The sequence below is a fragment of the Tetrao urogallus genome (assembly GCF_951394365.1).
Source record: "Tetrao urogallus genome assembly, chromosome: 8".
Lineage (NCBI taxonomy): Eukaryota > Metazoa > Chordata > Aves > Galliformes > Phasianidae > Tetrao > Tetrao urogallus.
Window position 1 is genome coordinate 17,954,944 of NC_136821.1, and position 15,945 is coordinate 17,970,888.

Below are 15,945 nucleotides of genomic sequence, written 5' to 3' on the forward strand. Positions count from 1 at the left end.
GTTCAGGGTAATTATCTTCTTGATAAGACTCAACAATAATCACACTTGGGTATTTTAAGGACTTCTTAAATGGCAAAGACATTTCAGTGTCTTGGCCTATATACAGATGAAAGCCATAATTATAGGAAACTTGCAAAAATCTCTCTTTAGGGAAAATGAGTAGAATTTGCTACATTTACTAAATATTTTAGCAGCTGCATCCACTCCCATTTTCTGGGAAACTAATAGGTACATGTTGTCAGAGATGCACAGCATTATTTTGAGTCACACTGAGCTAGGGAGGTCCGCAGGTGCTGAGATGAGCAGTATCAGCCTCCTGGGGCTTCTTGCCTGGCTCTGCCCTACAGCTCAGCACTGTCCTCGACCCACTGTGCCACAGCTGTAGATATGATATGGCGTGAGTTACAGACACAGCACCGTGCCAGGCTTCAAGAGCTGCAGTGCATGTCATAGCCTTCCACCAGGACCTCATTTCATCAGTCCAACCACATTCACATACGAAAACCAAGCTGGGCATTCTTGAAAGAAAACACCAACACCCTCTGAGAAGAAACGGCATTACTCTAAAATACGGGTCCCATCCTGCCACTGGCGCATGGTATTTGCTGGCCTGAAAATTGCCCACGAACAGCTAGCAAGATTCTCAGATGTGCTCATTTTCTGGAGGATTATTCTCAATGTGCAGTCAGCCTGTAAAAGGTCTGTGCATACAGACAGTCTCCATCAGGTCAATTACTCGCAGAAGTTGCACGGTGCTTTTTCTGTGCTGCGACTGGGTGACTTGTCTGCCTTGCACAGCATGAGCTGTGAATAGTGCAATTAAGTGCACAACATTGAGTCACAATATGGAAACATGACAGCAAGCATTTGCTCTTCATAATCATCTACCATAATAAAGTTTGAGACTTTGCTTACTAATAGCATGACAATTAGGCTGGGAAAGGGTCAGACTGAATTAAAACATTTTTAAGGACAAGGATCTCGCAGCTCAACATTGCTGCTACCCTGTAAAACAGAAACAAGGAGGTGATGAGTCTCCTTGGCTGTGCCAGCATCCACAAACACAACATAACCTGTCCCAACCAACAAAATCCAGAGCGATGAAAGCTTCCTGCTCCCCCTGTGACAATCTACATCCTACTAGTAGGGCCTTCAAATACAGTGCAACACAGTTCAAGAACATAATGGAAAAATTGAGTTTTATTTTGTATTCGTACTATCTGCCAAGTTTGCCTGTGCTATTTTCTGCTAATCTGTTCCCCACGTGGCAAAAAGTTCAATGACAGCAGGAACATGAACTTTAGTCTTCACCTCACAGCAGAGAAGAAATGGCAGAATGGGCCACTGCAGGAAAGCAGGGAGTTCTTTTCTTATTGGTGGGGTTTTTTCCACCTCTCTCCTCTCAATTTCCTTAAAAGTAATTAAATCTAAAACTTCACTTGTCATGAAAATTAGAGCCAGTTCACTTTTATCCAGTTAGCCTGCATTTCACTGATAAATTACTTGGGGGATGTTGTAAACCACTCTAAACTGTTATTTTTCCAGAAAAGAGAAAGGAAAAAAACAGAATTTAACAGAAAAAGAAAAAAAAAAAGTCATATTTGTTTCAAGGGATGGCAGTGCAAGGACCAGGATAAGATGCTTGTTCTGGACAGCCATTATCTGTAGATCTCATAATTGATCAGAAACATTCCCTTGAATAGCAGAGAATGTTTCTTAGAAATGATGTAAGGCTTTTGTTGCTTCTAGTCATTTCTGAGCACAGGAGATTGGAGATCACAGCCAGGACATTCCTGAACTAAAAAGCTATTTTTTGTAATTTTGCAGTTTTTAAAGATGCTGTTGTTACAATTTCCCTTTCCCTCAGCTACCTGCAGAGCACTCATGGTAACTAATGCATTTGCTTTTATTAAAGAAGAGATGCTAAAAAATAGACAGAGAATGCAATATGTAGTTTCCTAAACTAACATATGCAGAATATTAGCTGCATTCAGGTTTCCCCATGCACTTGAGTCCTCTAAATACACTGACCCATATAGATCACATTCCACATTTTCAAATCTGTTCTTGCTGATTTCTTTATTAATAGCCTTCTAATTGCTCTATTTTTGTTACGTTTCCCCAGTGGGGTTTCCAGGGCAGGCAGTTATCAGGAATTCACAACGAAGCCTGAAAATAACCTACAGGTCCAGCATGTTGTCCTTAGAACTGCATCCCAGTGCATGCAGTGGGTTGTCATGACTGTCTTCAGTCTCCAAGCACTGAAATGACAGCCACGTATACATTTTATCATGGCTATGTTTATTTACCGGGGTGTATGTGGAGGCTGAGGTCGTTGTATTCTGCAGCCTTATGGGACAATCAAAGACCTCACCTAAAAAATACTACTCCCAAAAGTTAACTGCTGATTAATGGGAAAAGATCACAAATCCAAAAGGCTGTGGCAAGTAGTAAAGGAAACTGCAGATAACCCGCGCCTCATTAAATTGCCTGGGTTATAGGGCAAAACCTATTGGCACTGACAAAGATCTGCAGCAAGCTACAAACTCAAATTTTCCTATTTCGTGTAAGGGAGGAAGGGTCACTAAACAGCAGAAAATGGATTTAATGAGGATCAGCAGGACAGTGCTAGCTATAATGATCTATGAGCTTTTGTGGGAGGTTATATTTAGTATAAGTTTAGCAAGTGTTGGATGTTTCTATGTTGTTTTATAACTTGGTGTGAAATGGTGACATAACAGTCTGCTAACCTGCCTAGCTGGGGCTGCCAGTTCAGAACCCACAGTGCCCATCACCTGTCAGGGGAACCTGCAGGCCACACTCTTAGCTGCTTTTAGGGGAAGAAAGGAGACCATAAATACCCAACAGATGGAGAGCACACATGCCTTGATAAGCATCTTGATTTAATCCAAACAATGTGCCACAGCAGCATGGAAACAGAAAGCATGTTTCTTAGACAGAGATTCTGTCTTTTCCTTTGAACCCATGTATGTTTTATACTTTCCAAAGTAAACATTTAATATTTCAAAGACTCTTCTGTAAAGCTGTCTGCTGCTTGCTTCTACTACCCTTTAGCTCAGAGGTAATGTAACAATAAAAAAACAGCAACCTGGAGCCTACAGGCACTCTTCACATACTGGCGAGTCTTGGAGAGCCAGCACTGATCCTGCAGGCACATGGTAGCTTGTCTCATTTCCATGAAACAACAATAAACAGACTCAATTCCCAGGAACCACACAAGCTCTGGGGCTGACTCATTCCCACACCACAGCAGGAGGGCTGCCAGAGCCAGAGGGGTGCATGGGGCTCTGCTTACAGGCCAGCCGAGTAGCACAGCTGATGGGCTGCCAGGATGGTTTGCCTGCATGGCATACACGCGGTGTCTTCTCGTGAAAAGCAAAGCCTGGTTTGCAAGGAGAGAAGAAAAAAGCCAACAGGAATAACTGATTGTGTTTAATTTATTTCTAGAGTTTTCTGGAGTCTCTTGGGGTGCTGATCTTTACATGGGTAAGATGAAGTACACCTCTCCCTTTCTCCTTTGCCTTCTACTTTGTATTTGCCCATCAGTACAACTGTCTTATTTCCAAAGGATGCCACTGTTGGCTTGGGAAACATCACCAATATTTAGACTAAAAAGGATCTGAAGATACTCATGTGCATAGTTGCCACAAATGCTGTTAAGCCTAAAATACCATACATTATTTATCATTAAGTAATTTTAAAATGTTCCATGGCATATTTTGAAAAACTGTAGAAGTCCAGAATAAAAAGCTAGGAAGAAAGTAAGTACTAAAAAACAGAAAAGGATTTTTATATATGCTTTTAGAAGTACCTCAAAAGCCAACATGCTATGCATGCTTAATCTTTATTTATATATGTATATATTTATAATCTATGAGGCAATATCCATCTTAAAAGCATTACTTCATTTAGATTGCTGTATTCAAGCACCCTATCACACATTGTAGAACTCTCATAAAAGCTGAAAAGAACAGCCAAGAAATGCATTAAGAGACTTAGCTTATTAATGGCCAGTCACATATAGACTCATTTTTCTTGCCATAGGCTTTTATGATCTAGCAATAGAAATTTTTTCTTCATCTTTTTCAGAAATAACAGAGAGTTCCAAGAAATGGAAGCTGCTGCTAGTAAAAGAAGAAAAGCTGAGTATCATCAGGGTTAATAACTGCTACTTGAGATCCATGAACGATTACAGAGTTACACTTCTATATCGAACTTTCCAGTGCCATTAGTAATATGCTGCCTGTCTGGGACATCGGTACCCTCATGGTGAGAAGACTATTTCTTCTTCACACCAAATAGAAGAGCTGCAGGAACAATGGCTTCTAAGGTCTCGTGCTTGTATGTTTTGACAGTAGTTTGCTGGGCAAGCGCTCTCTGGTACTTAAGTATAACCCGTCCTACTTCTTCCTACACTGGCCACAGACAGGTTAATAGCATATCAATAGCCAGAAAAAACGTCTCCTTTGGCAACATAAGAACTCGACCTATAAATCCACATTCCTTTGACTTTCTCATCAATGAGCCTAATAAATGCGAGAAGAGTGTCCCTTTCTTGGTCATTCTTATCAGCACAACTCACAAAGAGTTTGATGCAAGGCAAGCAATTCGGGAAACATGGGGAGATGAAAACAATTTTAAAGGAATTAAGATTGCCACGCTATTTCTTCTTGGGAAAAATGCAGATCCTGTATTAAATCAGATGGTAGAGCAAGAAAGCCAAATTTTTCATGACATTATTGTAGAGGATTTTATTGACTCCTATCATAACCTCACTCTGAAAACGTTAATGGGGATGAGGTGGATAGCAACATATTGTTCAAAAGCAAAGTACGTTATGAAGACAGACAGTGATATCTTTGTAAATATGGATAATCTTATTTATAAGCTGCTCAAACCTAACACCAAGCCAAGGAGAAGGTACTTCACTGGTTACGTTATCAATGGAGGGCCAATACGAGACGTTCGCAGCAAGTGGTACATGCCCAGAGATTTGTATCCTGACAGCAATTACCCACCCTTCTGTTCGGGCACTGGCTACATTTTTTCAGCAGATGTAGCAGAACTGATTTACAAAACTTCTCTTCACACCAGACTCCTCCATCTCGAAGACGTGTATGTCGGACTCTGCCTTCGGAAGCTGGGCATCCACCCCTTCCAGAACAGTGGCTTCAACCACTGGAAAATGGCCTACAGCTTGTGCAGGTACCGCAGGGTGATCACGGTGCACCAGATAACACCAGAAGAAATGCACAGAATTTGGAATGACATGTCAAGCAAGAAGCATCTTAGATGCTAAGATTTTTACAGATGTAAATACCTTTTTTAAATTTTGCTTTACTCTGGTTATTTTTTGACAAAGTGATGTACTGATTTACAGGTTAAACTGGGATATTACTGTGAGAGGATTTTTAATGACTGATTTCTCATTCTCATTTTGACTACTGGTTTACAGACTTCAGGCTCTTTTCTTAAGGATGCTACACCAGTCAAAAGGATCTATAGTCAAAGCTCAGATTTTGTATATTATTCTCCATCACACATATCAGCTCCTGCATCTGTACGTGAAAGGACAGTAATAAGCTATCATGAGCTGCTTAATAGTTCATGCCCCAGCCTCTGAGATAAGACTCGGGCCCTACAAAGTGAAGAATATACTTTTATCCCCTTTTGACATCCAACAATCATCCCTATTTAGAGCTATGTTAATAAATTGAACAGTATGTATTTGCAAAGATCTCATATGCCTACCTTGGCATCTATATCTTACAGAACAACGTGTGCAGTTCCCAAGCAGGTTGCTGATGGTGCAATAGCAGAATTTAGACAGGTAAGAACATCAAAGTCTCACAGGCCTTAGAACCAAACTCACACACAGAAGCATTTTTTATCCCCCAAATAAATCATTTCACAAAATACTCCATTTCTCGCCACTGTTGCAAGTAGACCCAAAAATATCTAATCCAACTTTGAAATGAAATATAATCTGTAAATTAAATGCAAGATGGGAAACATATGGAAAATCATCTTAAACATCAGTGATAATTTTAAAGTGAATGCAACATTTCTCATTAGTATTGGCGTCTGTGAATCTCTCCCTGTTTAGGAGTATATTAATGAATATGATAACAAGATTATTTTCTATTTGGAAAGAAGATCAAATGACTTATAGAGAAACACATAATTTTATCAAATGATAAAATTGTTAGTTAATAAGCAGCATGTTCCATCAACGTCAGGTGGTATACTATTTACCTGAACAAAAATCTAACACAGCAGAACATTACTTAAGGGTAAACTCTGTTTTTTTGCTTCAGTGCATATGAAAATGAGATTAAACCATATTTTTAATGGTTTTTATCCAATGCATTTTCTGTTGATTGGACAACACGCAACTTCCATAGAAAAATAGAGAGCTTTTAAAAAAAAAAAAAATCCCTCTGCCTTTGTAACCAAGCTGCAGCTCTCCACCGCAGAACCAGTGCTCACTGAGGTGCAGCTGGAAAAAGCACCAGAACTTAGAAATCCCAGGGCATGTGATAAAGATCAAATATGCAAGATTGTATTCAGGTTTGGTAATGTACTTTGATGTTCTAAATATGAATGTTAATGAGATGTGATGAAAATTATTTCCTGAAAAACTCTTCGATGTGTTCATACCATCCCTGCTCTGCACTGCTTTTCAAAAAAGAACTAAAATGTGATATCGCTTAGCAAGTAACTCGGAATGAGGAATTCATAGGCAATCCACAGGTATAAAATTCACCAAGTGTGTATTAGCTCTGGATTGCTCACACTGTCCACAGCTCACACGTAGGCTTCATTCATTTCAATGGGAGATATCCATAACATAAAAAACTGTTAAGAATGCACGTTATTCAGGATAAAGTCTATAAAGTCGTCAGAAATTAACTGAACCAGAATTTAAAGGAAAACTCTATACCGATTTTGCCATAGGCGTATATAATACTTTATAACAGTAGCAATTGAATGAGGATCCTACCCCAAAAGCTTTGCAGTTTCAAGACATTGTTAGTCTTATTCACAGGTACAACACTATTGTTTCAAAGGGAATTACTGGTAAATAAGGTGAAGGGTACCTGGCATTTGAACTACATACAGTAAATGCCTCAGAGATCTACTTCAAATCTAAATGGTGAAGCTACAGAACAGACAGCACTGCAGTTACTTGCTAATCAACAGGAGCTCATGAAAATCTGCAGCATAATTAAGATTTATCCTTCTCTAGTTGACCCAGTCCTTGTTAAAGTTGCTCTTGCTTCCTTACAAATTCAGAACTCCAACAAAACAAGGTCCAACTAATTGCATATATGTATATAAGAAACAGAGAGTGAAATTCAGCTTTTTTTAAACAGGTCCCAGAATATGCAGTTAGGGAAGGAAAACTAGGGTGGAATTCAACCCCAACCCTCAGTAGGTCACAGAGCATGAATGTAACCATACCAGGGTACACTCTGTAGTAATTACAACCAAGGCTGAAATATCTTGTACCATTTGTTAATACTATGTTGTAATTTGGGGTTTCTGAATCTACAATCTGGATTTGGTGGCTTTAATTCTTCTGCTGGTGATTCTATAGTCTGTGGCTAGTAAAACCAAGGACGGCAGAGCTCCCTGTCCTGATACCTCAGGGCTCAAGTAGCACAGCAGCCTTGAATTACTCCTAGTAGAAGTAGACTGCATTAACAATCGGAGCGTGCACCTTGAAAATAACATCTTCAAAAATATATTTCCTGCCATTTATAAATAGATAGATCTTAATGACAATGTAAATTTTCACCTTGGAAACTATGTACATATTCCTAAGGCATTTTCTTCTGTATTCAGCTGTATATATGTGTGTATGGTCTGCTTGCTATGTAGTATTCTGTTATGCATGGAGCTGAATTAGGCATTATATTTGTCCAGTGTTTCAAGAGCCTTAAGCATGTGTGCCCTAACTTTTGAATGTACAAGACTTTTTTCTTTTATTGTCAAGTGAATTTAAATCTACGAAACCTAATTTTCTACTTCTATTAGTTTTCTCATAGTAGGCTTCACTAGATTGTCACACATAAATAAAGAGATTAATTTTCCCTTTGCTCAGAAATTGCATTATTTCAACCTAGAGCTAGAAAGGGAAACCATGACAGCCATGCATCTACTTGTGGACAGCATGGGTTTTCTTCTCCAAGCACTTAGAAATGCTTGTGTCACCTTGGGTACTGTTAACAAATAACATTGTTTGCATTGAGCTCCCTTTAAACAAAAGGAGTATTTGCTCCTTAAAGGTCATTTTGTTTCACTGGGCATGGGGCAAATGACAATTTGGTTAAGATGTTCTGGCTTCTAGTCACTTCAAAACTGCGAAGTAATCATATTTTTATTTCAAAGCATCCAGTAACAAAGCACACTGAACTAAGAATCTATGGGAAAGCGTCTCTCTTTTGGAGGAACTTTTCACAAAACACTTCTAGGCTAAATTCATGAGAGTATTTAGACAGAAGTCTCAAGATTCATTTTCCGTCTTTCCTAATAATAATCTTAAGTATCAATTTTCATTTGTTACGGGGATTTTTGTCTTTATAACGTAGATGGCAATGGCATTTGTAAATGAAGAGTGTAATTAACTAGAAAAGCTTGTCAACAGTAACCAAACTTTAGGTGTATCATTATATACGACTGGCTGTACTTATGTATTTATTTGTCTAAATTGTATATATTGTTTTATCTCCAGTGTCCGTAGGAGTGCATTCTTTTAGATTAAAGTATCATCTACAGTTTTGTGGGATTGCCAGCAAAGCTGCTAATCAAGATACTATTTTTTTGTATCAATGTCAAATAATAATAATAATAAAAAAAAAAGAACAACAAAGTCAAATGAAAAATTGAAGGTGTCACATAGTTTTCTTCATTTCTCTCTAGGAATGTAGGTGGTATTATCTGAAATTATGATATCAATAAGTAAGGTTCATTTTTCAGGAGGAAGAATATTATCCTGTAAAAGCAGATTTTAGAAAAATGATTGGGGAAAAAAAAGGATAAAAATACTGCTTTACTGTTTGCACAGCAACTTAAGCTGCTGTCCATACTGACCAGGCATACTACTTCATTTGGCTCCAAAGAGCTGATCTTATAACAGCCATGGCAACATCTAGCAAATTAGCAGATGGGCTCCTCATCTGCTTTGGCATCCCCAGCATTGCATTTAGTTTGGCAGCCTCAAAGTGGAGGAGCCCTTCGGCTCCACTAGCCCTGTAACATGAAGGACCTCCTGGTACCTGGTATGTTTGCAGCCATTCAAAAGCTACATATAGGAAAAAAGCACAAGCGTTCAAAAACGCACATCTCATTAAACCACAACAAACTCACTCTGAGGTTGCTGCATGGCTGCTGGGAGGGCATGCACAGGCACCAACCAACAGGAAGTGGTCAAAAGAGGACCTTGCACACAGTCACAGGGCTCCTGCTTCCACATGCCCCAACCAGGAGCATTAATGACGAAGCATATTCTGAACGCACCCAGCTTGTCTTGTTAGTCTAATGTGGGGCTTTGCTCTTAATACAAGTACATTAAGATGCTATTTTTCAGGTGGGAAGGCCTGGGAGGCCTCAGCGTTTTCACATCAACATAAGGAAAGAAGAGAAGCAAACCCATAAGAGCAATATGAAATCCTTTTACTCCACGAACTAGTGAGAATCAGGATACTGGTTTGTTTGTTTTTTTTTGTATCTATGTCAAATAATAAAAGGGTGTTATGTATTTCATTTCGTTCTAGAAACATAAGTGGTATTACCTGAAAGTATGATATCAATAAATAGGTTCATTTTCCACGAGCAAGAGTATTATCCTACCAAAGCACATCCGTCTCCCTCCACCCTCACCTTTGCAATTTCTGGCTCAGAACTGTTTCTAACCAGTTTGTTTTTGTTTTTCCTGGGGTCACCGCTTTCAGGAGCAGCTGGAGGCTGCTACAGACGTCAGGCACCCTGAAGTGCCTGCAGTGACACCTACAAGTTATAGCAAGGAGAGCTTTAAAACAACTTCATGTACAGGAAAAGCCTCTCCAATCATTTGCAGATTTTTCTCATTTTCACCACAGCCGCCTAAGTCTAATTGCAACACTTACATGGTGCTTAATTAATATACAGCTTAGAGATATACAGATATTAGCACTTGTAGGGTAGATTTCATGTAGCTTGATTATCTTAATTACAAGCATTCTATTTTCTCATTTACTTAATTGATTGTCATAGATTTCCAAAGAAATTTTTACTGCCTTAAGTGAAAACAACATATTACAGAAAACTGCTGAAGCTAGCCAACTGAAACAGCAAAGTACCACATACGACATGAAACATTCTACTGAATAATACCTGCTTACTTTTCCCTTGTTAAAAAGAGTCATTTATGAAATTGAAGCAGGAGAATCATCTGAAAAAGAATAATGAATATGTGTTATTGATTCAACTGCACCTGTAATAGAGTTGTCTGAAGCATCTCCTCTGATGACAGCCTAACTCAGGGAAAAAAGGCCCATTTTTCTGCTAGGTCTGCACATCAGCTGACTCTACATTATAACTCTGCCTCATCTGAAAGAGCTAAGGAGAGCAAGAGGTGATTTACTCTTCACGCAAGGTTTATCCTTGAACATTTCTTCTGCAAAGGCAGCATTACACGACAAGCTGTGCAGAATTATGTGCAGTGATTTTGTAATGCATGCAACTTTTATGCAGGGCAAGCTAATATCCCAAATTTGAGTTGCCCTAGGCATTATCTACCATATCTGCAGCCAAGCCAAGACTACTAGAAAAATTATGATCTCAAAATCCTTTTTTTCCTTTAGGAGTTTCCTTACTCCACAATGTTTTGAAGACTGCAAGAAAAAGCAGATCTTCAGGTGCATCAGTATAGCAGTAAAAGGAGGAAGCTGAGAGCTCCCTGGAGTTCTTGTGAAGAAGCAGCAGGAGGCCCAGAGCATAGAATTATTTAGCTGACATCCATCCTCCTGGCAATCACAGCCATCCAATGAGAGGCCACAGCCAGTACCTGGACTCTGATCCTGGTGCACTGTGACTGAGCTCCAGTTTAGCACTCACATGAGGAGGAAGGAGACATGATAAGATGTAGAATCATTAAGGTTGGAAAAGACCATTAAGGTCATGTAGACCAACCATAAAGGTACAGCGGCATATGAAATAATCCACGTCTAAAGCAATTTAGAACATTCAGAACATGTTAAAAGAAAGCAGTGCCAAAGTGTAACGAGAGCAGAAAGGAAAATATTTGAAACATTCTAAATTTTTATTATGTATGCAACTTCATTTAAAATCCTTCCTCAAAAAGAATCTTGAATTGTTAGACATTTCAGAGTAATCCATTATCCATCAGATCTTATCCTCATACATATTCAAAGGCAACGGAATAAAAAACTGGTCTCCATTATCTGCTGTACTGCAGATTACATTTGGATTGAGATATGTAAAGCAAATCAGATCTGATCCAAGTCACAGTGCAAATCAGTGTCATGGGGATTTGTGCATGCATTTAAAAGAGCCAAATTTGATCCTCTGTGTCTAACTTAAGTATTACTCCTGTTCAAAGTGAAGTTACCTGGGATAGCACCTTGATTTCTGGGGAAGAACACTGTAATCCAGGCAGTACTTTAATCACCAGAAACTTCATCTCTTACCAAATGCAAGGAAGAAAACAAGTCAAGGAGCAACCTCTCCAGTTTCCCCTTAAACCCAATCCTGATGAATACAAAGTAGAACACAAGACCTGTGGGTTTGTGAGCTGTTCAGCACTTAACTTGTGGCGGGAGAGAGCTTTCTGTCAGTTCACTAACATGTTATATTCTGCTCATAAAAAGTCTGTTTGGCAGCACTAAAAAACACATGCCACCAGCAAGAACAGGAGCCCTGCAGGGCCATATCTGCTCCTTGCAATCACTGCTTTTTCATTCCCTAAGTTGCCTTTAGTTTTGCAGTTATTGCACTAGAGAAAAAATGGTGGTGTAAATTTCCTAAACGTCTTTCACCTAGGAGAATACCAATGATCTCTAATTTAGAGTAATTTTATTTCCCCTTGATTTTTTTTCTTCTGCACTTCTAATATGATTCACTTTGCTGCTGTTTCCCCTATGCTTTTCATTTTCCTTCCACTTTTACATGACACATCATCTTCTCACCAACCAACGGTATCCACCCAAAACAACCATAAAATTGTACACAAAGAGATGGCCTCTACCTGAGGAGTTTACAGCCCTACATAGTCCAGTGTGATTCAGAGGACAAACAGTCCTATAAAACATATAGAATATACAACTGCTCTTTCAAGAGCCTTTTCTACATCACTACCTGCTCCAGCTTTTAAGTACATGGAAAGTTCTACCATCTTTCATCTTGCCTCTGCCTGCAGAGATCACTGCACAACCTAACAGGTCTTGCTATCACACGTTTTCCCAATTTTTGTTTGCTTTCCTCACAATCTTAAATAGCTCACAAGAATTCAAAACAACGTGGGGCTTTTTTCCCCCACATTTTCAATTAATCAAGTACATCACCATCCACAATTTCAGTCTTCAACCTTTATATCTGTTCCTGCTCCCCACGTTGCCTGCCCTTGCCTCACATCTTCCTAATGACCAAGCATCCAGCACTGAACCTACTGCAAGTGTATTTGCATGAAGGCTGAGCACAGCAGTGCTTTTCTCTCTTTCTCCATTTCTGATGTCTCAGGGACTGGAATACTAGATTCCTTTCACCAGACAGGACAATTTGTCTTATATTATCACATTTGAAACAGAAAATTTACTTTTGTTATCTGAAGCAGATAGCAAGTCTGCAGAGCTGGAGTAACTACAGACAGAGCAGGTATCGACATACCCATGTAATCTTTAAAGCACCTAGTTAATGAACCTCACATAAATTCCCCTCCTCCCTCCCCCACAAAAGCCACAGAAAAGTCCTGACCAACCAGGAGGAAGCCATCGAGGTCCACCGAGGCTTTATCTGAAGTTTGCCATCACTTTGGAACCACTTAGCTTCTGGTTTTATTAAACTTCAGTTGCAGGCTGGTTTGTGAAATGAAGTGTTACTGTCTCTAGAGAGTCCTATTATGTAGGAACAAGAATGACTCGGTACTTCCCAGGCACTATTTTATTCCAGCCATTTACAGCAGATCTGTACTTTGAATTACAAACTCAGCTGATGGCAAGGTTGATGATGGGCTGCTTTAATTGGTCTTTAAAAGCCAGTCTTATTTACTGCTTTGTTCCTTGTATTCAGGATTTCTGCACATGGGGATGAAAGTAACATGCGAGTATAAAGAATATATACAGCACATAATTAAAACTGCATTTTTAAATAGATGAACATACATGCACACAACGCAAGTGTTGGCATATACTTAGAAGTGCAGGTTACAAAAGCATGCATTTTAATTTGTATTTTGCTGCAGTTCAGCTGTTACTTAGAACAGACGGGTGAGTCGTGAAACATTTTTAAACTGATTTAATTACTTGTAGAAGTATCAGCTTGTGTTAATTAGGTGCAATAAATTACAGTGGTTCACAGATCCCTTTAAAAGGGAACACACAATACAATGATCTTTTTTCTCAGTATCAATAAGAAAATAAACTGATCTTTGCAAGCCAGTATTTCACAGCAGCTATTGTCTATCAGTTTAGCACCACAGAAATAAGATTAAAAAAACACACAAGACAAAAATGTACTTAACGTGAGATATCGTCACCTATTTGCACCTCAGAGGGAGATGAGTCCCACAGATGTCATGTAGACCACACAGATATCCATATGCTCAGAACAAACAGGTTAAGCAAATGTAAACTGATAATGCTTACTCTCTACCCTAAACACCTTTCACGAGTGCAATCGAGGCTCCTAGAGTGGGATTACTTCTGTTGCCTTGATACAGGGCAAAGTTATTTGCTAAAACACGAGAAAGAAAGTGCAGGTACACATACTGAACATGTACTAGCCTAGGAAATATTCTTTCTTCACATAAGCACTTAAGTTCCAGATGCTGTCTCTCATCTTGATTTCCAGGGATATTCTTTAACATCAACTTCCACTCCCAAGCACCCTGTCCGTGAAAATAAACTACAAACAAAATAATGCATCCAATGATGCAGTAGATAAGTAGAAAAATATAATAAGAAAAGCATCTGCATCTCTACTGGAAAACCAAACCAAAAACAGAGGGAAAGGATGTTGATGAGATTCCTTTGCAGCAAAATTAGGGATGCAGAAACTAGCAAGGAAGCCTTTCCAATTGAGGATGCAGGCTGGTCCTTATCATCTCTGAGAAAAAGGCTACCCTCACAATGTTTTCTGAGGAAGTACAAATGAAGAATTTCCCAACCCACTTTGATCCGACAGATCTTACATCCTGAAGATTTACATCAGCCTTGGATTTGGCTGCTTCCTAGTATGCAAAAATGAGGCAGAAACCTGGTAGAATTCTTGGTCACACCTCGGTGCAAAGCTTCCATTGGGGACCAACATATTTTACCTAGGAGAACAATTCACAGCCCCTAAACTTTACATTTTGATTTCTAGGTGGTAAGGAGAGAAAGCACTTGGCACATGAAGTTGTCTCATTTGTGATAGATGATTATTTCCTGGGCATTTTAGATGATGAAATGCTTTATTTTTTTATGCTTTGGAAATTGCTGTGCTGGAAATGCCATGGAAAACAAGCTTGCACTTTTATCTTCTGCTAAACCCAAGAGAAATATCAATTCAGAGGAGTATATAACATTGCATTCGAATGCTGGGACTGCCACTTCAGTAAGTAAACAAAAAAACTGCCAGTATTAACCCTGCCACCTGCCCATGTTTTCCCTTTCCAGCTCAGACACTGATCATCAATCATATTTCATTCTCTTCATTTCCATGCCCTTCATTTTGAAAATACCTAACAGCTGATTTTTTTATGCAGCATAACTTCAGTAAGGCCATTTAAGGAAAAAAATGCTTAATGTACTGAAAACAATTTTAAAGAAAACAGAAACAAATGCACTGGAAAAGTATTACTTGCATATACACACAGGCTGGCAACATGCACATGAAATACAGAAACAAGATGAGAAACATTCTGAGGTTCATCAACGCATGCTGAGAGGATGGGGTGACAGCTGATGAGAAAGATTACAGCAGACAGCATTTTACCTATAGTGCTGTTGTTTATGAGAACATTATGAGCACAGATGATGTAAGGAGAGACAGACAAGGAACATGTCCCTGGGACACTTCCTGGTCCCTGTCTTTTAGCAGACATCAGTGGTTGAAGGCATTACGGCCAAGGCTGTCAGCAAACCAACAGAGGAATGAAAGAAGCATGCCAAACCTGCTCAAAAGCAGGGAGTAATAGCAGAAGAGAGGAACAGATAAGCTGGAAAGAGCATGTCAGCAAAGACAAGGCAAAGAAGAAAAGCTATGGAGAGCAGATTGAAAAAAGAAATTCACTACTCCTTTCCATCTTCTCCTCACCAGTTCTCCCTCCCACAAATTCTTCCCCAATGAGCCTTCCCCAGAAAGAAATGAGAGAGTCTTTACAATTAAAACATAGATAAGTTAACAGCAAAGCACTTCAACAAAGGATTGTTTCCTGAGGTACCAGCTATGAATGTTCTGTAGCTGTGTTTTTTTTCCCAACATTTTGACAATATGAGTCTCTGGCATTTTTTACTTCTGGGGAAAATTTCTATTCAAATTTTATTTGTTTCTGAGTAATTGACAGATTTTCTCCACTGGCTAGCCCACAGAAATGTCCCGTTACGTCACTAAAGCATTATAACGTCAGAAAGCAAACGGAACAGAAATTGTCTCACTAAGGGAGCATGGGAGGATATTGTTTTGGGGTTTTTTTTTGTGTTGGTTTTTAGTGAATAATGGCTA

General features: G+C 39.2%; 1 protein-coding gene across 1 annotated transcript; it reads left to right on the top strand.

Moving 5' to 3' along the window:
- Positions 1 to 4,339: 4,339 nt before the first annotated feature.
- Positions 4,340 to 5,320, top strand: B3GALT1 (beta-1,3-galactosyltransferase 1; the record flags this gene model as incomplete). The annotated part of the gene is made up of 1 exon (XM_079539454.1): positions 4,340 to 5,320. The coding sequence occupies one exon, from the start codon at positions 4,340 to 4,342 to the stop codon at positions 5,318 to 5,320; it is 981 nt and encodes a 326-aa protein (XP_079395580.1).
- Positions 5,321 to 15,945: the final 10,625 nt, after the last annotated feature.